General features: G+C 32.3%; 1 protein-coding gene across 1 annotated transcript in view; it reads left to right on the top strand.

Annotated features, from left to right (window-relative positions):
• Nucleotides 1-26,879, top strand: part of LOC107445357 (nose resistant to fluoxetine protein 6-like) — a 44,616-nt gene that overhangs the window by 15,578 nt on the left and 2,159 nt on the right. Inside the window, exons 6-14 of the mRNA XM_071178293.1 lie at nucleotides 754-921; nucleotides 2,917-3,010; nucleotides 6,382-6,465; nucleotides 8,063-8,228; nucleotides 10,437-10,516; nucleotides 12,541-12,663; nucleotides 15,161-15,281; nucleotides 19,619-19,808; nucleotides 23,593-23,735. Coding sequence (XP_071034394.1) covers nucleotides 754-921; nucleotides 2,917-3,010; nucleotides 6,382-6,465; nucleotides 8,063-8,228; nucleotides 10,437-10,516; nucleotides 12,541-12,663; nucleotides 15,161-15,281; nucleotides 19,619-19,808; nucleotides 23,593-23,735 — 1,169 coding nt within the window. The remainder of the gene's footprint in view (nucleotides 1-753; nucleotides 922-2,916; nucleotides 3,011-6,381; nucleotides 6,466-8,062; nucleotides 8,229-10,436; nucleotides 10,517-12,540; nucleotides 12,664-15,160; nucleotides 15,282-19,618; nucleotides 19,809-23,592; nucleotides 23,736-26,879) is intronic.

Genomic DNA, 26,879 nt, shown 5'->3' with positions numbered 1-26,879 from the left:
ATCCAAGAGGTCGTGGGTTCGATCCTCGCCGGCCGAAGACTCCCCGTGTAGTAAATGGTGACTGATGCACGTTAAATCTGTCGAGTCTCAAAGTCCTCCATGTTCCCATAACAAATCAATACCTCTGGGGGTACCGATCCAGGAGTTTCCTTGTCTTCTGGATTGGTTCAAAATTACAAGTCTACGGCGTTGAACATTTGTAGTCGTAAACCCAAAAATTGGGTCGACTGGTCAACGGCGGTCATAAAATAAAATAAAATAAGTCAGCAAGGTACGCCTTTCATTTGACAAGAGAGCACCGCAAGGGTGAAAGTACGTCTTGGCGGAGAACCCCACAGATGAATGGCAGCATCACTCATTCCTGGGACCTTTTTTTCAATTTGGACATAGATCTGTAGGGGAAGGAAACTCTCTCCAGATTCCTGCACCCTTGGTACAGCTCAACGACCGACCACTGGACTTTACACTCGACCACTGGACCACAGATTTTACGGATCGCATGTACTCGCTGGGTCTTAAGGGAATCAAGAATCAAACTCCTGCTCCTCCGAACCGGAATCCAATTCTCTAATCACTAGACTAACACGGCACGAAAGGTTAGTTATAACTAAAACTCAAAACAACTCAACACAAGGAATAAATGTAACATAATTCAATGTTTTTTTTAATTTGTAGGTTGCTTTCTTTTTCGTAGAGTGTTATTACTTTGCAACAATTTCTTCATAATTTAAAAATTTGCCATTAATGTTTCAGATCATGTCGGCACACTTCAACATTTTTCACTTCTTAGAAATGCTCAAAGATTATTTAAAAAAGAAAATAATCCCGATTCCATCAAAATTTTTCATGGTATAAGAGTTTTAACAACTATTTGGCTGATCGCAAGTCACATAGTCACTGTTATGTACGATCAAGCTTTCGGTATGTAGTGATTTATTAATTTATTTATTTTAAAAATGTATGCATAGTATGTTTTATGGTATAGTTTTTGGACAAAATAATGTATACAAGTCTTAATTATCTCCATGGAAGCATCCTTTTCATCCATGGTTTTGAAAATCTTACGCAGTAAAACTGTTTGCGCATTTCAAAAAATCTTGATCATTTTCATAATCACGGTACCATTAAAAATAGCGCCACTTTAAGACATGAAAAATTTGTATCAAACATAATAAGTGGAAGGAATTAAAAGTTTCTTTACTTTTTTAAATATCAGTAATTTTGAAAATATTAGTTAAGTTTTTATTTTAAGCAATTTCGAATATTTAAAGTAATTGCAAATGTTTTCTTTACCTATTTTATTTTTGATTTAATGGATTTGATTTACAATAATTTTAATAATTACTATAGAGAGAAAAATTTAAGCAAATACATAAAAACTAATAATCATGTCGTGAAGTTATTAAGTGCTGGCAAAAGTAAGTATGTTAAGTTTGCGAGAAATGTTATTTTACGACCAGTGGTTGACGCTAGGTCTTCCGGGCTGGCATTTATAATCAAATCAATATTGCGAAAAAAATCACCTAATAATCATGCAGTGAAGTTACTAAGTGCTGGCACAATTAACCACTTAACTGATTATCCCGAGTTTACTCGGGTGTGTATAGATTGCAAATACATCCCGAGAAAATTCGGGCGAAGCAGAATTTGTCAGTATATTTTGTTTTGACACGTTTTTACTGGGCAGAAAAAAAAATCTGCTGTGATTGCCAAGCTTTGTTTTGGAGTTTTGCTGTCGGATTGCGTGACTGCTCACGTGTTTTGTGCAATTGTATATATGATGGTTGCTGAATTTACATAGAAAAAAGAGTAAAAAATTTGCAAATATATCCCGAGAAAATTGGGGAGAAGCAAAATTTGTCAGTATGTTTTGTTTTGACACGCTTTTACTGGGCAAAAAAAAATCTGCTGTGATTGCCAAGTTTTGTTTTGGAGTTTTGCTGTTGGATTGCGGGACTGCTCACGTGTTTTGTGCAATTGTATATATGATGGTTGCTGAATTTACATAGAAAAAAGAGTCAAAAATAGTGTATCACTTCAATGTCGTTTGGAAAGTACCACTTTGCGTTGTCCCTCGTTTTTAAAACTATCATACAAAAACTAATATTTAACTTTTTTTATTTGCCCGAGATAACTCGGAATAGTAAACTAGTTTTAAATTAAATATTTTTGGACAAATAAAAAATTAAAATTTCAACTTAAAACTTGTGTATTATGTTTTGCTTTAGTTCGTTGTATTCATTAATAAATAAATAAAATATATTGACTTTTGGCATTTTGTTCAAAACAATAGGTAAGGTAAGCGGTTAACATGTTAACCTGATAAACATGTTAAGCGTACTATAAATCTTATTTCACGACCACTTTTTTTGCATGGTACAAGGACATCTTAACTGACATATATCATATAAAGAAGTCAATACAGTGAAAAGAGTCACCTAACGTAGAGCAATAATTACATAGAAAACAATGATATATTGAACAATTGGTCATACATAATTTCGTTACCTTACCAATTGGTCAAAACACTTGGTAAGGTAAGCGGTTAACATGTTAACCTGATAAACATGTTAAGCGTACGGTAAATCTTATTTCACGACCACTTTTTTTGTATGGTACTGAGACATTTTAACTGGCATATATCATACAAACAAGTCAATACAGTGAAAAGAGTAATCTAACGTAGAGCAATAATTACATAGAAAACAATGATACATTGAATGGATTTTGCAAAATTTTCTTGTTCGTCTGCATTACATCAATGGCAAGCTTATCGAACGTGTAACAAAAGCCTGTCGTAAGTCTGAAGTTACTTCTAAAATTTGATTGCCATTTTTGAGCTCAGTTTTGAAAATTGCATTTTTTATTTCACAATTTATAACAGCTCAATAATTGCTACCATAATTTTGTTCCTAGGTGGTTTGCACATATTCTATAGTTTGCGCCATTCCATCTGGGCTCAGCTCATTCCTAGCTCTCAAATAGCAGTCGAAACGTTTTTCTTTATGAGGTACATTTTACATCGCTAGTTCTCTTTCCATTTAAAAACTATAAAATTCGTAAACTTTTTTGTTCTTATAATTTGTAAAATGTAATGAAATTACAGAATCAGTAATCTAATTTCAAAATAATAGATATTTCGTTTTAGTTGACTTATAATAAACAGAAAAATTATGTTTGCTTAATAATTTTGCGAAAAATTTTATGTTAATTTTAAAAAAAGAAACATTACAAATTCACACAGATATGAAACCTTTTTTTCTTTTTTTTCTTTTTTTTTTTTGGTCGGCATTTTTTCCAATTTAAACTTGCTTATTATTAGTTGTGCAAGCCATTAAATTGGTATTTTATATAATAAATAAAAAGTAACAGTTATTGTTATTAAGATAGTTTTATGCGTCGGAAAACTTCTTATTTCCAATATCATTTCCTTTTTAAATGGTCATTGTCATGAGGATGATTGCTTTTGAAATATATCAAAGCGTAACAGCAACAAAAATATATTTATTAATATTTAAAACAATAAACAAAACAATTATGAAAATATTAAGGGCCCTCAGCAGCCAAAATACAGAAATATAAAAATATATTCTCATAGAGGAAAGACCAGCCTACGCGCCGTCTCCTCTTCTCTTAATTCTTTAATTGGGTTAGTGATTTACTCGTCCTCTAGCGGTGAGCCAATCTTTTCTGTACACCAGGCAGAAATATTTTGCAATTAAAGGAATTTTTGATAATCAATAATGTGTAAAGTGTTTTATTTTTCTAAGAAATTGATTAGAGAACAATATATGGATATTTATAAAACGAGGAAGTATATGAGACCATAATCATAAAAGTATCATCACGTCATCCACATACGTTTTTAAATATAAACACTACAAATTAATTGTGCTGATCACCAACATCTTACACGTTTTTAAAGGAAGTAGTAAAGCATTAGCTACTAGTTTAACTGATTTATATAATAATAAAATGAAATGAGCATGCACGTTTGTGTGTCTCTTTAACAACAAATTAAGAACCGTTTATGCTAGAGTTTTGAAACTTGGACAGCTTGTACTAGAAGCAATTTAAAACATTTCGTTCGGAGGGAAGGAGTAATGGCTGGCCACACACTGAGGAGGCAAGCGAAACGAAGGAGACATACTGGAGGCGAATTCTATACTTTTTCTTTGGGATTCGCAGAGGTGATGTGCGCAAGCTGATACTACCATATTGGAATCTACCTCTCGTCTGTCTCGTGCTTCCAGCTTGCATTGGGTTTTTACTGCACATTGTTGCACATTTACTGCATGATTCTATTTATTCAGTTCTTTAAAATGTAATATCAGAGATATCTGCTTGTGTACAGCTCAATTTAATCATTTACCAGCTTCAGTGAGAGTTAATCACACTTTCTTCAATAATTATTTATTTTTGATTCCTTATACCGAGTAAGCTTAGCGAAGATACTGAATCAGTTTTTTATAAAGCTATCCTAAATCACTCGTTTATGTTGGGTACTCGTTATGTTACAGTTACACTTTTTAAATGTGTTTCGATTAACCGAAATAATGAAAAATAAATTCTATTTGAAATGAGAAAAGCTTGGCAACAATAAAAAACAATAAAGCTATTAATTATGGATATCATTATTTCCAGCGCCACGTGATATTGAACATATTTAATATTTGTTTTGAAGAGTTGAAAATTTAAAATGAGTTTTGCTTAATATTATTATGTAAAGTCAGCGACAAAAGCAACTACTACTACTAATAATAATAATATATTTGGAGTATTGTTTCGGTTTCGGATCAGTATTTTTTCATCATTGGGTAGTGCTGTATAGTACCAATTTATTAACTATTGATTTTTTACCCTGTAAAACGAATGAGGTATTAAGCTAGTTTTATATACACATGAAGAGCTTCTAAAAAGTCCGGTGAATGTCGTAACAAAAACAACGTGAACTGAAAATGCGACCGGGTGAGTACGCAAGGGCAGACCCAGACTATGATAGTAAAGGAACGCAAGAAAAGAACAGAATCTATACTATCCGTTGAAACCCTCTTAAGGGAAGAATCTATACTATCCGTTGGAACTCTGTAAAGAACAGAATCAACCCAATCATTTACAAAAATTTTATTTTCTAGTTCGGATAACATCTGGACTCGTGTTTTCGTGGCCAAGCGTTGATGACCGGTCACGAGTTAACTCGTGTTTTCAGGGCCAAGCGTTTTAAAATAGTCTAGTGGTGATTGTTTTAAAAAGCGGGCGTAATTTTCCTTATTTTTCAAGTTTTACTATTTAATTTTCTAATAATTTATTAGACTTTATGAAACCCGATATATTTGTAAAACTTGTGGTGTACCATGACACGTAGGTGATTGTTATACTTTTTATCATACGAAAACGAAATATTAAGAGTTCAATAATAAATATAAAAAAATTAAAGTGTATTTATAGTGTTTCACTTCCACATCCACCTTCAAAAACAATACCCGGGCACATGGGGAAATTTTCAGAAAAGTTGCTGGTCAGCTATGTGTTAACTGGCAGTCGAAATACCATGCAGCATCTTTCTAATTGGCATAGGTTTGGAGAGAATACAGAAGTGGCTATTTCGGGCAAACTGAAACGCCTTTCCTCTTCTCACAAGATGCACTTGCAATGACTTCCCTCACAAGTTAACATAACTGACAACGAGATTTTTGATGGCCAAAATGCGGCATAGTTCAACCAGTTGATTCTTAGATCCCTCTTACCTATTTGGAGCTACATTTCGCTTACAACAGTAATACTTACTCAACCTGTTTACCACTGGTATGAAAGTAAACTCCGGGTAGTGCTATGTCCCTTCAGTGTAGTAGGCTAAAGCAAACGGCATTTTCCGTTACCGCAGTGAACATCATATAACTTTGACTTACCATAATAAAAACGGTTTTCCGACCTGTAGTGGGTGCCCTGCTGGCCAGGCTTCTCCAGAACTTATTCTTGATTGCCTAGACTTCACAAAGCATGATCTTTTTGAGCACCCACTGATGGATATTGACTTCTTGAGAATATCATGGATTTAGTCTAACTCGGTCAGACATAGAATATAGTCACAACAACAACACAATGATTTGAAAATTGCGCATATTCTGTTTCTATTCCCCTTTTTCGATTAATTCCAAAAGAGGCCTCGCCGTACAGCGTCCAGAAGCTTTATCGACAATAAAAAAAAGTATGTCTGATGTTACTTAGAGGATGAATAAAGGTATTTTGAGATGAATTTTCGTTCCATTCGTCTTATGGCTCCATTCACCAAACTTTAATGATTACCTTGCATTGGTACCTTGCATTGCGATTCTGGCATTATGTCATTTAAACTAAAACTTTTATGTCCTCTTTTTTTAGCGCTGTTTTATTGTCATATAATATTATAAAGAACAAGGATCGACCACTTTCTGTGAGTTTGGTTTTTCAAAGACGTTACATAAGGTAAAACCTTTTTTTACATGATTTTTTCTTTAAATTTTGCATATAATAATAAATATGATGCCTGCTCTTCCTTCCGTGTGTATATCTCACACTCTTTGAAATTAGGAGGGCTAATTTTTGTCAATTTCACATTCCAGATATATTTCCTTTAATTTGAAAATACATTTTGTAAATTAGTAAAAATAACTTGCTTCTTTAACTTTCTCAAACATTCATTACATTTTGTCTTGGTTGCGGCAACCCGGCAATATGAGATAATTACTTTTCAGGCATAGACAATTTACACTGCTTGACAAGTTGCTAAGGAAAAATTGATTTGTGCAAAGTAGCGATCTTGTCAGTCGACCAATAAAAGAAAAATTAATTGCAGAGAGAGTGATAAATTAGTACCCGTTATCTGTATAAAAGAAAGTGCACACAATCTCTTCCTTCGTTCGAAAACTCACGCTGTTAGGTGTTTGACCAAAATAACACCGTAGGCTGTTTAACTTATTTCTGTGCAATTCAGTGTGATGTAACAATAATTAAGTGCAAAATAATACCAAGATGTCATTTGTATTCCTACGATCGTGGTTGAGTAGTTAGACGACAGAAAGCTGGTCAAAATGCCATGCCTGAGACCGCAGTAATGGGAGTGTCAAAAATGTTTTCTTGAGATTTAAAAAGACAGCTGAAGGTGGAAATGCTATGTGATGGCTTGCCCGTGGTCTTTGTAGAAACACCACACCTCAAGTGGAGTGATATATACCCCAATAACAAAAGAGAACAGAACTGCCACTCCAAGGCAGATAGCTCCAGACCTTGAAACCACTACCGGTACACATGTTTCAGGTAGAACTATCTCACTGCGACAAAATCAAGTAGGTTTCCATTCATGTAAACCAGTTCGATGCATCACGCTTTAACCACGCCATCATCCAGGAAGATTACGTTGGTGTAAGGAATGTATTGGTTGGAATAACCAGCAAGGGTCCAGAGTGATATTCTCCGGTGAATCCCGATTCACTATGACAAATGATTCTGACTACTAGTTGGGGTCGAGAGAAAAACACGTTATGCACAACAATAGGTTCATGAACGTTAGCGGTGTGCTCAGGCGTTCCGGTGTGGGCAGACATCATGTACAACGGCTGAATACCGCTTCAGATCTTTGAGCGAGTTAGCATTACTTTGCAGCGGTATTGCGAAGTGATTATTCTGGATCTCGCTAGCCTTTATAGGGGTGTGATAGGTCCAGACTTTCAGTTTGTGAACAACAATGCACGATCAGTCAGGCGCTTTGAAATATCGGACACACTTGAAAGCAGAGAAGTTTTCGTATATTTGTTACACAAAATCTTAAAAAGACAAAACTTTCTTTTTCAATAAAAAAAACATGCATCGACATAATTCGGATGTAATTATTTTTCCTTTCAAAGACATGGACTTTTTTTTTTCAATTTACATTACTATGACAAAAGAAGTACTGAGAAAACCAACAATGATAAACTGCTTAATCAGTTTTAAAATTAATTGTAATATGAATAAAACATGAATGTTTTTATAATAATTATTATTACTTTTAATTCTTTTTCAACTGCAAACCCATATATTTTAGGACCACAATACCTCATGCCCTTATGATTGCTTGTATCTGTCTCCTACCCTTCCTAAGCTCTGGTCCACTTTACAAAGAAATTGTTGGTAACGAGGCTGAAAAATGTAAACAACTTGGCTGGATAAATTTTTTTTACGTGCAAAATTTTATATCATCCCAGGAAATGGTAAGAATATTTTTGCCAAGGAATCCAAGTACAAACTTGTCTTGTTTTTTTATATTTTAGTCTTTATCTCTTTTCCACAGACGTTGCGTTTTAGTATGTAGTGATGTTCAAAATACATTTTCGGTAACAGGAGTGAACTAATTCTTAAGTTAAACAGATAATTTATGTGACAATTACTTGTGACAATTACTATTATGTTGCTAACACATAATTTCAAATCAAATTGTAACTATTCATATTAATAACATATTTTGGTAAAAACTATCGTCTTTGTTTCACCGAAAAATTAAATAATTAGGATACCAATTCATAATTTTTTTTAAAAATAAGTACACAACTACACGAGAGGATTGGCTTTATTGTGAGTTAGTTAATGCAATTTTTTTTCTAAGATTAAGAAGTTGTTTCGTGATTAGTATCTACGATTATGTTATTATTTGACACTTCATGATAATTGTTTTATTCTGAGAGAATCTAAATATCTGCATTGCAGCCAGTGGTACCTAATATTCCAGTGGTACCTACATTTATATAATAATGTATTATTTTTTATTCATTTGAATCTATTTTTCATAACACTACTCATAATTAATTTAAAAGCAATTCATTCAATTGAAATTCTTATGCAACCTACTTGGTTCTAGTTCTTTCGTTGTGAGACTTTTAAATTGTTACCAAAAACTCAGCAAGCTTTGGCTTTTATATGTCTACCACTCTATAAAATAGTTGGCAAAAAGCGTAGTAGATGGAAGAAAAAACACATGTATTATGTGTTTCTTTAAGTTAGAACAGTGGTTTCCAACTGGAGGCCCAGGGGCCGCATCAGGCTCGCGAACTAAAATATATTAGTTGTCTTTTTTTGCGGACAATTTTCGTAAAATATCTATATGAGTTTAAAATACTTTTCTCGTTAAAATCCTAATTTCTTCGCGTCTGTGAAATTTATCATACCAACGGTGCAAAAAATATTATTTCTCGGGTATTTCATCCAAGAAAATATTTATTCAAACAAAAAAATAATCGTGCATGTTGCTCTTTTCTATTTCAATTTTTTTGTATTTTGTGAATAACATGTGTTTATCAGAAATTTTCTCGAAGAAATTCTCCGATTTAACTTTTTGAAACCACTTATTTTGGACGAAAATATTTACATACACATTTGTAAATTTTAAATTTAAAATGTAAATATCTATTCTCGGTTGCGGCAAACAAACCTCAATTTTGTCATTGAACATTTCGTGTGCTACTATGTAAGTTATAATATAAACCTTATTAAAGTTTTATATCTTAACAATTAGATATTTGTTGCACATTAATTGTTTAATACATGGGTGCACATTAAAGTTATTGTAGCCCGATTTATTAATATGCAATTAAATATTTTTAAAAATCTACTCATTTTAATTTGTAATTCAATACTTTTGTTTTGTACAACTTGATAAAAATCTGACAGTAATATTTAATGTTCATTCAAAGATAAAAGAGTCCTGTATAAAATTTTGATAAAGTTGCAGCCCGCCATTTGATTTGTGTTTTTAATTGTGGCCCCGGGCCTCATGTAAGTTGGAAACCCCTGAGCTAGAACATTATCATTGAGAAAAAGGGTAAATACTCTACCACTTTCTTGACCTTTAGCTTTACTGTAAAAGAAGGCGTGCGCTTTCACTGACAGAACTTTCTGGTCAAACCTAATAATATTAAGATCATAGAATTTTTCGCGACCTCTACAATCGTGCCAACTACTACACTTTTTGTTAAGTGGTAGGCATTTTAAAGCCAAAGCTTTCAGATTTTTTGGTAATTTTGCCAACTAAAAGGCCTCACCAAGAAACAGCTGGAACAAAGTGGCGTTACATATGAATTTTTGAATCATTCATTTGTAGTTGCGTGGAAAATAACCTAAATGAATAAAGAACCTGTTGCAATACTGTAAAAGGAAGCCTGTGCTTTCGCTGACAGAACTTACTGGCAGACCTAATAGTATCAGCATTCTGTGATAATCAGTTTTGATTCTAAAAAATGAATGAAATTTTGTTTACTACTGCCAAATCAATTAGAATTTGATGCTAGTAATAATGCTAAAAATAAAGGATAGTCATTAATGTCTTTTTTAGGACAAACAGAAAGAGGTTTGTCTTCGGATTGTTTTACAATAAGGTCAAATGTGTAATATCATTTTTATATATATATATATTTCTGTATTTCCAGTGTATGGCTTCTTCGTGGTATTTGGCGGCAGACACTCAACTATTTCTTTTAAGCCTTTTTATTCTTGTACCATACCGAAAGTAAGTAAATACAGTGGTTTGAAAACGTTTTATTGATGATTTAAATTAAATTACATTTCTTTTTAAAGAAAACCGTATGCTATTTTATATTACTATCCATTTGATGACTGTAACAGGGCAGCTAAAAATCCGTCAAAAGTATTCAAGTGGTAGCAAACTACTCATCAAAGCAATTTCAAATTTTCCTAATTTTGCAACCACTTCAATTTAGATTATCTAGCAAGTATCGGACTTCTACATATACACTAAGTTTCTAAACCTTTGTGATGATAAAACGAAATAATGATCCTTTTTTTAAAAATAAGAAATGTATTTTATTGTATAAAGTTTGCTACAAATTTTTATAGTTTCGACCGATCTTTGGAAAACCTGCTATATTTTTTCGAGAAAATATTTGACCCAGATTATCTCATGCGTTTGTCTAATTGCGTAACAGATTAAATCAGTGTGTTATTTAAGAAATGGTTTTGCAAATGGGTATATTCTGCGTAAACTTATTTACACGCTTAACGCGTGGAGAGTTAGTTCTTCGAGACGAGCCAGTTATACACTGAAGAGCCATTACATTATGACCACCCTCCATCTATAACAATGGGATCGCCCAGATTTTCATCGTTTCTTGCCCAGGAACAATGCTTTCATGGGGCATACTAGGACCCATAATCCTCATAGAACAATCCCTGACGTCTGTAAGCTACTTGAACATAGTTCACCCATTCATGGCAACAGTTTTTCCTACAGGGGATGGTGTTTACCAACAGGATAATGCACCATGTCATAAGGGTCGAATCGTCATGGATTGGTTCGAGGAACATTCCAGTGATTTTCAAGTCATGTCTTGGCCCCCAAATTCACCTGACCTTAATCCAATAGAGCATTTGTGGTCCTACTTGCAAAACCAAATTCGTGCTGCCACGCTACCCCCTCGCAATGTGAGGGAATTGCAGGACCAGTTGGTGAGCGCTTGGTACCAGATACCTCAGACTACCTATCAGCACCTTGTGGAATCAATGTCACGGCGGGTGCTAGCAGTTTTGAGGGCTAAAGGTGGTCCTACATGTTATTAGCAGGGTGGTTATAATGTAATGGTTCTTCGGTGTACATCGTTCCCTGGCAAGAACAGTCTCATAACTCTAAAATGAAGCATTTGAGAAAAATCAACGTGAATACTATAATATTTATTCTGAAATAGCACAATTTAGAGATGAGATACTTTTTGAGCTTGATGAGGCACTTTATACATATTTTTTATTGACATAACCTCAAAAAAAGATGTAGCGAATAAATATTTTAAAATTTTTCTTGTTGGAGTATAAAAATGATTTTTCTCATTTCTTCGTTAACCCCAACACATTTTGAAATCAATTGTATATATGTAATATGAAAGCATGAATTCCATAAAACTCAATCTGAAATTCCATTAGAAGGATCATATACAGAATATTACAAACAAAGCACAAGCAGCCTGCATTACACTACAAAATTTACTCGTCAACTCCAATATGCAAAAGCTAAAACGCGTACTATACCTGTCCATGATTAGATCAATCTTAACATATGCATCCCTAGCTTAGGCTAATATATCTCCAACTTTAATCAACAAACTTAAAATTTTCCTGATCAAGATGCCTGAATATAAGCTAAAGCAATTTGAGGCCAATTTATAGATTTTCTTCAATTTTTGAGTTCGAACATTCTCATTGATAAAAGCGTAAATAAGTACTTTGCTACCATTAATGGTGAAATATTTTAATCATCAAGATTAACGTTACGCTCCCACTGATTCTAGAAAAAGAACTGAAAGAAGGTAATCATATTAAGAATAATTTAACGAATTTGTATTTGCCATCAAATATTTGCAAACTACGATAAATGTATCTGTATCTGAAAATTGACTACTTGAATTTTGAAATTATAATGAAGTTAATACTTACGAAATTTCGAATAGCATCAAAAACATTTGTCGGAACTTTTTTTTTTCCAGCTTGTAGCTTTTTGCTAATAATCCTTTATTTTATTTATAGCAACTCTAGAACACTAATTAAACTCATAATGAGCCTACTTGTTTTTGGAATCTTTGGAAAGATATTATGTACCATTGTCTTTAATTTACCACCCACATCTCTGATGTTAAACCCACAATTAGAGTAAGTTTTCGATTTATTGAATTGTTAATTTACTGTTGTTGAAATACTCTATTGTGTCAGGTGGGCGAGACAGTCAGTCTGCTCGTTCCCATAAATGCCGCAATGGACATGTATCCAATGAAGAATAACAAAGTTTCATTTTTAGACGCAAATTTTGCAAGTGTTGCCGACGAAGATTTCTTTTGATGACGGCGGCTTAGATTTACTTATCGCCGAAATTGTAGTTTGGGAATGGTGCTTAAGAACGATTCGTATAGCCTCTACATCTCTATCATAGATTGTTCGGCATTTTCCTGCATGGTCATTAAAGGAGAATAAGTTCAAGAAAAAGAAACTCCTCTGTATCTATGTAACCACTTAGATTCTGGGTACTACTTGTCAAAAGAAAAGACCTCTTTAAGACATCAGTAGAATTGTTTTACCTAAGAAGCAACCCCACTGCCTGCTAATTAAAACAATCAACCTCAAACTGTGCAATATTTTATGATGAATGGGATAGCAGCTAAAAAAACATACTAGAACTAGTTTTTCTTAAGAAACCAGTCTGAAATGCACAAGATAGTTTCAACTTGCATCATATTCAATGGCTTAGAAGGCTTTATTACCTCCTCAATGTCAATTAGCAATTCAAAATTCTGCCTACTGAAACTCAGGGAACTAAATAAAATATGAATAATTTATGAAAAACAGGAACCTGAACTTATGAAATTGAACAAAACCTTTTTCAAATTTTAAATTTCTATCTTTTGTTACGTAGTTACTCCAGTAAGAATTTGCAGTTCTAATTAGTTTACCCTAAAGAATCAGCGGCGCTTTCTCTTCAATTATAGTTTTAATGGGTTTATTGTTTGTCAATAAAAGCATTGCATCTATTGGTGTTGATTTGACGACTCCAGTAACGAGTTTTACTGATTGATTTTGTAAAAGTCCTAGTTTCAAGACTTGATCACTTTCTGTTATTAAGGATTCTCAATAATATGTTACTAAAAGTAGGATGAAAATCCTACAAGTAATATTTGGAGTTGATCTAACACATCCCCATAGAGATCCAGTTAGACACTTCAGAACACCCATTCTCTTCTGAAACCTCCCTAGCAACAATTTTACCCTGGGCCCCAGTTGGGTTCAAAATTGGCTTGATAAGGGTCCTATAAGAGCCTGCACCGAGGGACCAATATTAGGGTGTCTAGATTCTTTAATATTGGTCCTAGAATGGCCTATATAGGGCCTATCGGTCAATATAGGACCTACATTGGCTAAATAATGGATATAAAATATCGGGTGAATCTGGTAATTCTATATAATGCCAATACTGGTTGTAAAGTGGCTGTAAAATATAGGGTGAATTGTAAAATTCTATATAGGGGCAATATCGAAAAAATAAAGGCCCTTTGAACCCTTACTGAGCCAAAATTCATGAATATTGGCACAATGGGGCCAAAGTTATTTTGCTGCCAGGGCAGTTTGATATTGATTCAAGTGTGATTTAGAGTTCAGTTTATTATCAAACGTAATCCTAAATGATTGAATAATGAATCCTAAAGTTGCCTTCGAAGAAGACTTTTTGATGAAACTAACCCACATTTGCGTTGCATGGAGGTCAGGCTAACGTTCCACGGTTACCTTATGTCAAGGAAACTCTACAATAAGCAGCAATGAGACTCAGATACTTTATATCAGCACTGTGGACGGTGCTAGTCGGCTGCAGAATTCATATCGACCAGTCATCGCTGGGATTCGAAGCAGGGTCAACTCATTGGGAGTTGAGCACTCTATCTCTTACGCCACCATGACTCCTTACACATATTTTACAGTAATGTAAGCTACTAAACTGCTGTTCAAACATTGCGTAAGCACATAATGTAAACTACTAAAATGCTTTTCAAATATTATGTAAGCACATAAGAAGAAGAGGGTTCTCAATTTGCTTATTTTTGCTGAGAGCGGGGGGAGCTGGGAATCTGACTAATGCTCTTATATAAGACACTCAATTTCTTTTATTGTCAAAAATTCCTTATAAATTTGAAGAAAAAAAATCATGCCTAAAACAGATAATAAAATTCGTTAAAAAGTACGTTTGACAGAGAGAAAAAAAACAATTAAAAAATCTTCAATGTTGATAAATTTATTTTCAACATTAATTTTTTAAGCTCTTTCAAATTTCACTTAAATTATCATAAATATTCTTGTAAATTGCATCATTATTGCAAAAACGTAAAAACTTACTAAAGCATAGGCGGTTTAAGTTTCTTACAGGAGGAAAGGAATTAAAATTACTCCAAAAAGACGCTTACGTATTATAGGTAGGTTTTTCTCTAGGCAATTTATACACTAGTTTTATTTTGGGTCGCAACCACGATAATCATTTCTTTTACGGCTCTTCTCGAATGAAATTTTCATTCAAATTTTTCTACCTTAATAATAACAAGGTAATGATTTAAGTCAATAACAAAACAGTCATGAATTAGATTCAAGTGTAAAAATAATTTTCTTTCAGGAATTTGAGCTACGTATGGCGGCTGAGCTACTTTTCTCCGATTTTTCATTTGTCAACTTACAGTATCGGAATGATTGTGGGTTACATGTTAGCTTCTAACAGGGAAATAAAGGTGCCAAAGGTAAGAAAATAAATAATGAAATTATATTAACACCACTTTTTCTTGACTAGTTGCATGACTGCGGCAATATATTTATTCAGCAACGCGTAACGGTCAGCTTAACTTCCGAGACAAATAGGTACTAATCGATTTGAAGCTGTATAATCTTCAAACCGCAATTGGAGACAAACCCCAATTATTCACTGTGTGCCTTTACCCCTTGAACATTGCATGTTATTTACCTTAAAAAATACTAGTGAGTTAAGTGTCACATAACAAACAATATATTCGGAGATTTGCAAGCATTATAAATAAAGTTGCAATCGGCTTACAAAACATATTAAGCTCATTCAATTATGCTTTTAATGGTATTAATACAATATAGGTCAATAGAATATTAGCCAGAGGCAGTTTAAAGCAGATTTGACAGGTTAACTTATAGTATCACGCTTACGCCAGCTAAATACGGCAGTCGTACGTCGTAGGTCATCCACGCGATGACCTGCGTGATCATCGCGTAGATGCCAGTTAAATTTGGCGCTCGTACTCGCAGGTCATAGTGAGGATTCGGGCAAAATCCGGCGCTTGAAGCAAAAGAGTTAGGTTTAATTTGGTTGTAAAAATTTGGGTCAGTCAAGTGAGGACGTTGGTAAAAGAATTTTTGATTTAAAAAAGAAAGGAAATTGCAAGGGTACAAACCGTAAAGCAAGTCTGTCTGGCAGGCAAATGAAGATCTTTGTTTAAAAAAAGAAAAGAAACTATGAAGGTACTTGGCGATAATGCTTACAATTGCAAATTATGTGGTTTTCAAAATCTTTGAGCAATATGAAGGACTGTTTGTATCCCAGAGAAGAGAAAAAATTGGTAGCAATATCAGTTCATATATACATTGTTTTCGGGACGAATAAAATAACCTGGACCACAAATACAAATTAAAAGCTATGTTATATGTATGCAAGACTGTCTTTTATCTGGGAAAAAATAAATAGTGATGGATAGTTTATTATTGAAAAATTGTAAAAACATTATTAATAATCTTACAAAAAATGGTTTTACTACCATTTCCGTTCATTATCATTCCCGTTACTGGGGTGCTGACAACCCTAAATATGTTGGGCTCTATGATAAGTATATAACTCGGTAAATCTGCAAAATTTCAAACACTGTTATAAACTTATTAGCAAGTTTAATACCACTTTAAATATAGCAGAGTGCCTTAGCTTTTGGGTTAGTAGCTCTAGTATGTTCTTTAACCATGAAATGGAAACGAAGGTAATCATAAATAGTTAAACTCTTTCAATTTTTTAGCTTTTACCCATAGATTCTTATCAAACACGTAAAGCGGTCGTAAATTTCACACAGCTATCTCGATTTAAATTCTAAACTATTTATTTTCAAAACTCTCATTAGATCTGTCCTGATATCAAAGGCTTGGGCCCTGACTTTCCGTGATGAGGAAGCTGTGAAGATTTTTGAGGGAAAGATTTTGCTCTGTATGTTCATCGAAGTTCAAAAGAACGGATAGCGAAGAATATCTGACGACGAAGAATTTCTATATGTAGACAACTTAACACATTAAAAAAAACAATTTCTGATTCATAAAGTTTTTTGCTTTATATTTTATTTTATTTTAAAATCGTCGTTGAACAGCCGACCCAAGTGTGAGTTTATAGCTACCAATGTTCAACTCTGTAGCCTTGTAATTTTGAACACAATCCAGAAGACAAGAAAATCAAGCATTGGGAGAAGTTTGCCTTCGTGGAGAATTTTTTGATGGAACTAACCCGTATTTTCGTTACACGGAGAGAAAAACGACGAAAACTTTCCACGGCTAGTCTGACGGCCAGGGGTATTTTACCACTGAGGATATTTTACGTCAGCACTGGGGTCGGTGCGAGCCGGGTGCGAAATTCGCATCTAACAACCATCACTGTGATTCGAACCTGGTTCACTTCATTGAAAAGTGAAAGCTCTATCCTCTAATCTACCACGGCTCTTTTTGCTTTATATGTCAAAATGGGAGACTGTGTTACGGGAGAAAATTTTTGGAGAAGACGAAACCCACTCAGGGTTGTCGAGCTAATGAAGAAATGCAGCCTATTATCATGTAATGTATAGGTTTTTAAGTGATTTTGATGACCACGATCATCAAATAATTTAGAAGCCTTAATAAAACACATAAAACTGCTTATTATGATGCTTTAAAATGCGAGCTAAATTTATTCTTGCTCACTTAAATGCTGCTTCACTACTGCTCGAAATTTTCGGTATGGCAGCTCCAGATGAACGCCAAACATTTATCTATTTGCGCCAAACTTTTAGCTGGTAACGCCAAACATTTAGCTATTAACGCCAAATTCTCAGCTATTAACGCCAAACAGTTTTATATTGCAAAGACACCACGTGCACCTAAGGCTGTAAAAACAGATATCATAAATTAGGCAACTCTGGTCACTTTCGACCCTTTTCCCATTCATTATGAAATTACAAACAATGTGTAAAAAACAATTCGCTAATTTTGAAAAATGTTACAGTAGAAAAGAGGCAGGACAGTTATCGCCATACAATATTACAAATAAAGTAATTAATAATGTAAATTTTTTGAGTCTATAAAGTTCGCATTGTCATGAAACCAAGTTATTAGAATAATGTCTCGATGTTCATAACATATCATGTAGCTGAATAGTGGATGAAGATGAGGAGAAAAAGTGATAATTATGTGATGTATACAGGTGATAAATAGATGTTACTTGCATATTTTGATACTTAAGAAACGAGACGTCACTGCAGGTGAAAGCTTCTATTAGTCTTATTAAGTTGGCGGCCTTACACTTGGATGATTTAACAAAAAAGTTAGAATTTAGTATGGCTATGAATTGATCGATAGTATTAATTTTAAAATCTTTATAAATTTCTTTGTTACAGATAAACCATTGCGCCTTGGGGAGTTTACGTAGGGTTTTGTTTTGGCATATATTAGCTGGTTAATTGGAGTTAGAGATATATTAGCCCAGGCAGGGGATGCATATGTTAATATGGGTCTGATCATGGACGTAGTGAACGTTTTCGTTTTAATTGCATATCAGAGTTGTAGAATAAGCTTTACATTTTATTGCAGGCTGTTTGTGCTTTGTTTGTAATATTATGTATATAATCTTTTTAGTTGAATTTCCGGTTGCGAGTTAATCCAAGGTATTTGGCTTTGTTGACTGTTGGGATTTTTTTCGTTGAAGAGTACTAATTGCTTCTGTGGTAGAATATCGAGGGTTCTTTTCTTATGAATTATACGTAGCTGTGATTTCTGACCGTTGACCTGAAATTTCCTAGCTAGACACCATTCTTTTGTGTCACAGATTTTATCCTGCATTTTTTGCAAGGTTAAGTTGAGATCTTTGGATTTTACAATTAATCCGTTATAATCTGCATGAATTGCTGTGATACTATTGTAATCAGTTCTGTCAACAGGGAAATCATTTGTGTATAAAATAACAAGAATAGGACGCTAGATAAAATATCAAGAATAGGGCACCTTGAGGAACTTCTGCTAGTATGCATCTTTCGGTAGATAATGCGCTTTTAAGATTAATTTGGAAAGTTCTGTTTGAGAGGCATACTTGGATTATTTTGATAATTACAATTAAATGCAAAGAATACTTTTCTTTTTAATTTATACAATTTGCACCGTAACTCGTAGTTGTAGTTGCAATTAAATAAATAAAATGAATTAAGTTTCCCCCACTTCCTATATTTTTACGAACACATGGTATCCTTGATATTATCTTGATTCTAGTATGTTTTGGGATTTGGTCACCTGTATAGCTCAGCTCCCCCTATCCCATTCATTTTGATACTGTTAAAGCTTTGAATTGAAGACATGGGAGTTTGCAGTAGGCGTGGTTGCTCCTTGATATTGTTGAAAAAGTATTGCAAATGCTATTAAGCTACTATAAAAAAGAGTGGAAAAGTGCTACAATGGAAAGATTGGTAGTACAGTATTTTTTGACTGAGACGGATTTTAAAAAACTCACTATTCCTAATTACAAATCGAAATTAGTAGCTTTATATTGGGGCAAACAGACATGCTCATGTTGTAAGATAAAAAACCAAAGATGAAATAATAGTGCTACCAGTTTTAATCATTTTGAAAGTAAAAACTGTCTTCCAAGAATACACTGCTGTTAATGAGATAAACAAAAAAAAATATCTAACTACATTATTTCGAAACATTACAATGAATGTTTTAAAATATGCATTTAAAACAATAAATACTAAATCGAAAATTTAAATGACTGGTTAAGTTTTCGATTAAGTATTGTTTTAAATTATTTATTAAAAAAATTAAATGATTTTATTTTCAGATGACTTCGACTATCTTATGGATAGCTTCAATTTTAATTCAACTTACTATTGTGTTTGGAGTGTATGTTTGGAATTCAAACGAAGAACCTCCCGGTTTAGTTCCTTCTTTGTTATTTGGGGCATCTCATCGTATTTTGTGGTCATTAACATTAGCATGGATTACATTTTCATGTCAAGCAAATGATAAAAGTAATTATTTAACTCTGATTACGATGTTTTAAGCAATTTTAACATTGATTTTACTATTTAAAATAATCTGTTTTTTTTATGCATAAAAAAATTGCGCAAAATTACAGAAAGCGTTATTTTTTACTTGCTATTAAAAATGTTGTTACATGCGTAAAAAAAGCAGGTTATTAAATTATCTGAATTATTGTGTTTTTATTACGTTCTACTCATGCTTGGTGATCAAAGCAATATGGCACCTTTTTTTGCTCTGATTCTCAATTGGTACCTAGTACCAAATTTCAGCTTCATTTTATCATTATTATCACTTGCTTCTGTCTATAGTTCCTTTCCCATTGTCTTTGCATAGTTAATTTATAAAAACCTGCTTTAAAAACATACTAATCACTAAACGTACTTAATGAATTATTTCTACATTACTACAAGTTAGGGAGTATGCACTTTAACCACAACTTACCTGTTTTATTATGGAGGATCTATTCCTAAAAATATCAGTGGTTGCCTCAAAGTTAATGGAGTAGTTGCACATAGACCTGGTTTGGAGCTAATCTAAAACATGGGATTAAATACCAACACCACCACTTATTTTTTTGTAAATCGTTTGTTGCCCTTCCGGTTGACTTTGCATTATTAAATTAATGATAATAAGATACCTCATTTTAGCCCCATTATGAACTTGATTATCTTAGGTCAATCATAAATTAGATTATTTCAGCTCTATAATAAATTTTATTTATTTTAGTTTATAATTTCCTTTTTTTTAAGTAATTCGTCAAATTTGAAAGTGGCACAGCATTATAAGTTTTTATCAAATTACGTTATTAATCACTATCCAGGAGAATTATCCCCCTCGTGGTTATTAATAACTATAAAAAAATTATTTGTAACTATCATGTTTTACTATAACCAAAATTAGAACTACTGAAAATAGCATTAAACTTTATACAAATTTGTGGTACTTCATGCCAAAATCGCAAGTATTTTTCTACCTAAATTGGCAATGCCACATCATCTTTGCTTTTTGAGTGGCTTCATCGGTTAACACAGCGTTATTTCCTATAAATTGCAAACTTCATCGAATCATTCTAAAATATGCACCACTAAACACAAATACTAGCCGCATTTCGTGACTGAGATGGTGTAATGTCCTTCTCTTAGTAAGGCGTCAAAAGTTGCATGACTTCACGTATCTGTTTTGAGTGGGAGCAAGGAAAAAATCGGAAGAGGAAACTTAAATATTTACTCAAATGCAACATTGTTTGATGTAATTTTTTATGCTGAATCGAATGAAATCATTTTCAAGACTAATAATACTAAGAGTTTAGAAAATATAATGCTTTTGCGTACAAAAAATGCAAAATTTGAATTGTACTCATTCCATTCTAGCCAACTTGTTCCGATTTATCAGAGCATTCTGTCTGCGATACGGAGCTGTTGGAGCCCGCTTCAAATTTTGAGGAGTTTATCGTTTAACGTTTAACTGTTGATTTCTTTATTGATTTAGTTCAATAATTTTCCAGTGAGCTCTTTATTCTTGTATTTATAATAATTATTTTATCAATATTTTAAATATTACTATCATAAAATTAAGCTACTATAAAAAAAAAAGTGAAAATCTTAAAGAATACTTTTCACGAATTTTTCAAACTTAAGGAACATTCTACTATATAAATGAGCCAATCATATCTATGAATTTCTAAATGTATATTTTAAAAAAAATTTTATTTTGATGAAAAAATGAGGGGAAAAAATACTCTCGGCGCATCGTAGGAAAATATTTTGTATTTAAATAAAAATTTTGTTATCAAGACATTTGAATGCACAACATTGTTTATGCAAAGTTAAACTTATTATGTTAAACGTAAATTGTTATTTGTACCCGGCTTTAAAAGTTCTGGAAAGCCCGTTCTCAGACTTTTGGGTTGGCAGCTGTGCCATTCACGCATCTTAATTTCCTATCTAAAAAAATTAAGCATTATAGTCGTTGTATGTTCTTTTTCTCGCTGAATCAAATGAATAAACATGAAACCAAATGCAAATCAATAGAAGTAATATTTTCGAAGTTGCATGGTCTTCTATACATCTATCTATACATAATAATAAAAGCGGCTGTGTGTGTGTGTCTGTAATCACAATATATCGCCCCAGAAGCCTCGCCCAGGCACGAAACTCGGCACATAATTGTGTTTTGACATAATGAAGAAGTATTTTTTTTCTTTTTCAAAAATTTGGATTAGTTATTTAGTTATCAGTCATTTTGTAAGTCTATGCTTTTCGTCTGCTTTTTCGTCTTCAAAGAGCCATATTCAAAAAACTATTAAAAAATGCATATACTTTTCTCCACTCTTATAAATGTATGCTAATGCGAACCTTACAATTGAAATATTAATTTTCGACAACTTAAACCAATAATATACGAAGGAATTAATAATTTAATTGTAAAGTTCGCATTAGTTTACATTTATTAAAGTGGAGAAAAGTTTAACTTTTGTATTAAAAATGTGGCAACATATTCGATACGTAAATAGAACGCTTCGCTTTGATATATTTGTCGCTGTTCATAATTGTTATAATAAGTTTTTCTTCTTCTTTCCACGCTCTTTTTTTTTTTTCTTAAGCGAAGACGATAAGGGAAAATTATACTTGAGGATGCCCCTTGGCGAAATTGGTGACTTATGTTTGGCGCTATTCCTGTTTGCGCGGAACACCGTGGTAACAGAAATAACGGCCGAAACATAATGATATTTCAAAAAACATTGGAAAATTTCAACAAAACATCGGATAAAGCTTGCAATGAACCCAATATAAGCAAAATTAATCTATACATAATAATAAAAGCGGCTGTGTGTGTGTGTGTGTGTGTGTCTGTAATCACAATATATCGCCCCAGAAGCCTCGCCCAGGCACGAAACTCGGCACATAATTGTGTTTTGACATAATGAAGAAGTATTTTTTTTCTTTTTCAAAAATTTGGATTAGTTATTTAGTTATCAGTCATTTTGTAAGTCTATGCTTTTCGTCTGCTTTTTCGTCTTCAAAGAGCCATATTCAAAAAACTATTAAAAAATGCATATACTTTTCCCCACTCTTATAAATGTATGCTAATGCGAACCTTACAATTGAAATATTAATTTTCGACAACTTAAACCAATAATATACGAAGGAATTAATAATTTAATTGTAAGGTTCGCATTAGTTTACATTTATCAAAATGGAGAAAAGTTTAACTTTTGTATTAAAAATGTGGCAACATATTCAATACATAAATAGAACGCTTTGCTTTGATATATTTGTCGCTGTTCATAATTGTTATAATACATTTTTCTTCTTTTTTCCACGCTCTATTTTTTTTCTCAGGCGAAGACTATAATTTTTGTAGCGATATAGAAATTGATACCATAAAAAATTATATAGAAATAGAAATTGATACCATAAAAAATTAATTCATTTTCGTGTTTTCATGTATTTAGCATTTTAGTTTTTTTTTCTTAAGCGTTGTAGCTATATAATATATAAAAACATATGATGCTACTATTCTTCAGATTTCCTGTTATGTTTTAAAAAACTTTATTTGTGAAAACCTTTAGCGTGACGGACAGCTGGCCGCCTTTGGCGGCTAGTATGTGAATAAAAGGATGAGTTTTATGATGCGCTTTAACCTTACCTTTTTGTTGCCTTTTTTATAGTTGTCTTTTGTTGCCTTTTTTAGTCTAATATGAAAACGTGATCATTGAAAAATTTTATTTTAATACTTTTTTCTCTTATTGATTATTTAACTCACTTTCAGATGTATGTTCAAGAATTTTAGGTTCAGAAGCATTCGTCCCCTTAAGTCGTATTACCTACATGGCGTATCTCACGAATTTTACGATAAAGCATTTTTACATCGGAACAACAAGAAGTATGATAATATATGATTTCAGAACAATGGTAAGCAATATTAAACAATTTAATTATGTTCTCTACAGTAATCTGTTGCCAAAAATTTACATTAAGATTTGGAAATTTTCGCTATTTAACCATAAGCTTCAATATTTAAGAAAAACTTTTTTCCACTGATAATGGACTAGAACAGACACTTTCAAAAAGATATCACGTTTTTCTAAAAAATTTATTGCAGTTTTTTATATTGAAGAGTTAAAAAGTGACTTGAGTGAAAAGTTAGATAATAGACTAAGAGACTATTATATATATAAATACAAGTACTTGTATATATATATGTATGTANCTTACTATGTGTTGTATATTGTGGGTAAGTTTCATAAAATTCCATGTGTAATTTCTTGAGTTATCGCGATTTTTGTGAATTTTCCTTAATTTATGATAACCAGTGTATATGTATGTATTATATTAGACTAAGTATACTATATTAGACTATAATATATATATTAGACTAAGAGACTATTTTTCACTGTTAATCAACGTTTCATTTCAAAATGTGTCAGTTCCTTATAATACTAGATCTAGTCACAGAAGCCTAAATAATTAATAAATTAGAATGGAACAGAATCTTTTAATTCTCTAAGACTAATGAAAAAACTGAAATAGTTTTCCTATTACGATATATATTTTTGAAAAAAGGAAGCTGCATCTTATAAATATGACGCTGGATTTTAATTTGCCTATCCGACCTTTATTACATCAATTTCAAATTTTACAAGTAGTGAAGGATTAATTCGAATTTAATAAAATATTACACATCCTTTGGATACTCAGTACTTGTTTCTAACATGAACTGGAAAATTTTCAAGATTGATTGAAAATCTTTTCGATGTGAGCTGATGAAGAAATTATATCTTTTTTTCCCGGATTTGTATTGAATTTTCTTAAATTCCTTTTTTTTAAATAATATTTTTCTCTTTTTTTATTTATTATTTTGTAATTTTTTCCTTGTTTTCTCTACATTTTGAACTTATTTTATGAGCTCTATATACTTGCTGCTTATGTGCAGAAAATAAAACTTATTGATTTTGTTAATTTTCTTTTTGACCTTTTCGTATTTATTTATGGACCGGAAAGTATTGTCGTTTCAGTTCATTTGATATTTGTAATCAAGATTTTATTTTTAATCAATAATGTATTCACCCTCATTAACAACAACCTTACAATGCTGGATCGAAAATGAATCGAAATGGATGGAGAAAAAAATATTGGTTTCTACGATTAATTAATAGTTAGCGCCGAAACGACACTACTTTCCAGTCCACCTAATATATTTAAGGGAAATTGCGATATCACTTTCGCTCGTTTTGTATGCTTGTATTTTCACGGATAAAATTTTCCAGTTGTCCTAATAATTTGCTTGTCATAGATTAACAGCTAAAGAAGTAGTAAACAGGATTTTATCATTTCTGACTAAAATGTAGCATTTAAAGACACTACTTCAATTTCAAATTGTTTGCGGGCGAGTAATTTTAGTACTAAATACATATCTTAAGAATTATTTTTACTTGTGCTATTAACCCGTTGCACTCGGATAGCACATCTGAGACGATGTCTATACACCGTTACTACTCTAAAATTAAAAATATTAAAATATTAATAATTAGTAATCACAATATTTTAATAAATCTTTCATTCAAGAAAACTTTCCTGTCCAGTGACGCCTTTGCTTTTTCACCAAGCCTTCTCCTTCCCAAGATTTCCAGCTATTTAACATGCTACGGAATTCTTCCCGAATTTCGGAACATCTTAGATGAAGAGACAGATATCCCGTTGGGCTAGGTACCTCGTTCACATTTTCAAATAAAATATATTTCACGAAATTTAAATGATTTAGTGCTTACATTTGTTCAAGCATCATTTTGAAGTAAAGGGTCAACGGATGAGTTATTCCTTTGAAAAACAGTGAAAACGAATAAGTTTTACGATCTCAGAAATTTTCAAAACTTATTTTTACCACCCCGTAAGCAATGAGTAAAAATTGTGTAGCTTTGGTAAAGTTAAGAATGTTGAAAACGTTTCTCTCTTTCATGCTGTGCTGTCGTAACTGCATAAATTTAAAATCTATAAAGATTGGTTTATATTTAGCAGCTAATATATTCAATATCTTAAAAATAGAAATAAATGTTATCAAAAAAAAAAAATGTGAAAGTTTAGAGGACACCTGTTTTTTTTTTTCTTTACGTTTTATTTTCTGTTTTTTTATGTGATTTATATTACTTAATGTGCTCTATTCTATTTTGTTTTAAAAACTTTTTTGAGTGCTCCTCACACTATTTCACTGATATATTTTGTTTGGTTTCTCTATATTGATACAATATTAGAAAGCACTCCTTTTTGCGGATTTAACCGTGTAAGCCGATAAAGAGATTATCTTTTTTTTTGTTTCCCGGATTTTTACTGAATTTTTTAAAAAAATAATTTTTTTCTTCTCTTTTTTCATTATTTTGTAATTTTCTATCATGTTTTTGCAAAAATCGTCAATAATTCCTTAAAAAGTGTTAAGCAAATTGTTGCATCATTAAAATTTAGAAATATAAAACAAGATCTTTGAATACACCAGGCTATACTAATATTTTACAAAGTCACATAGTTGCTAATTTTTACTCTTTTGTGCATAACTGTATTAATACCTCAAATAGTAATATCTATATCTATCTATTTATCAAGTTTGTTAGCACTTGAAAAACATCTCAACAAATCGATGTAGGACCTCGTAATTATAAATTTCTTAATATATTTGTTTTAACTATATGTTAACCATTGCACAGTGGGCCAGCATCCAAGGTTTCGTGGCCAAAATTAGTATTTCGATAAAATTTGGGGTCTTTTATTTAGGGTTTTCATGTGCAGGTAAATTGAATTCATAGTTGAAATATTGAAATACACTAAAAATATCAACAAAAAAACAAGATGACGGCTGAAATATGGCGAGCAAAAATCTATATTATATAAAACGCTAATACGTACGTATGTATCAATAAAACCGATGATTTTTCTTTTCTCGCTTAGGCAACAGTTTTTATTTTTAATTGATAGGATTCGACGCGCAAGAGCACGTACTGAGCATCATATGGCTAATCTATATTATATAAAACGCTAATACGTTTTAATTGATAGGTTAACGTAAAC

Source organism: Parasteatoda tepidariorum, chromosome 1 (assembly GCF_043381705.1).
Source record: "Parasteatoda tepidariorum isolate YZ-2023 chromosome 1, CAS_Ptep_4.0, whole genome shotgun sequence".
NCBI lineage: Eukaryota > Metazoa > Arthropoda > Arachnida > Araneae > Theridiidae > Parasteatoda > Parasteatoda tepidariorum.
This window is presented reverse-complemented; position numbering and strand designations above follow the sequence as displayed.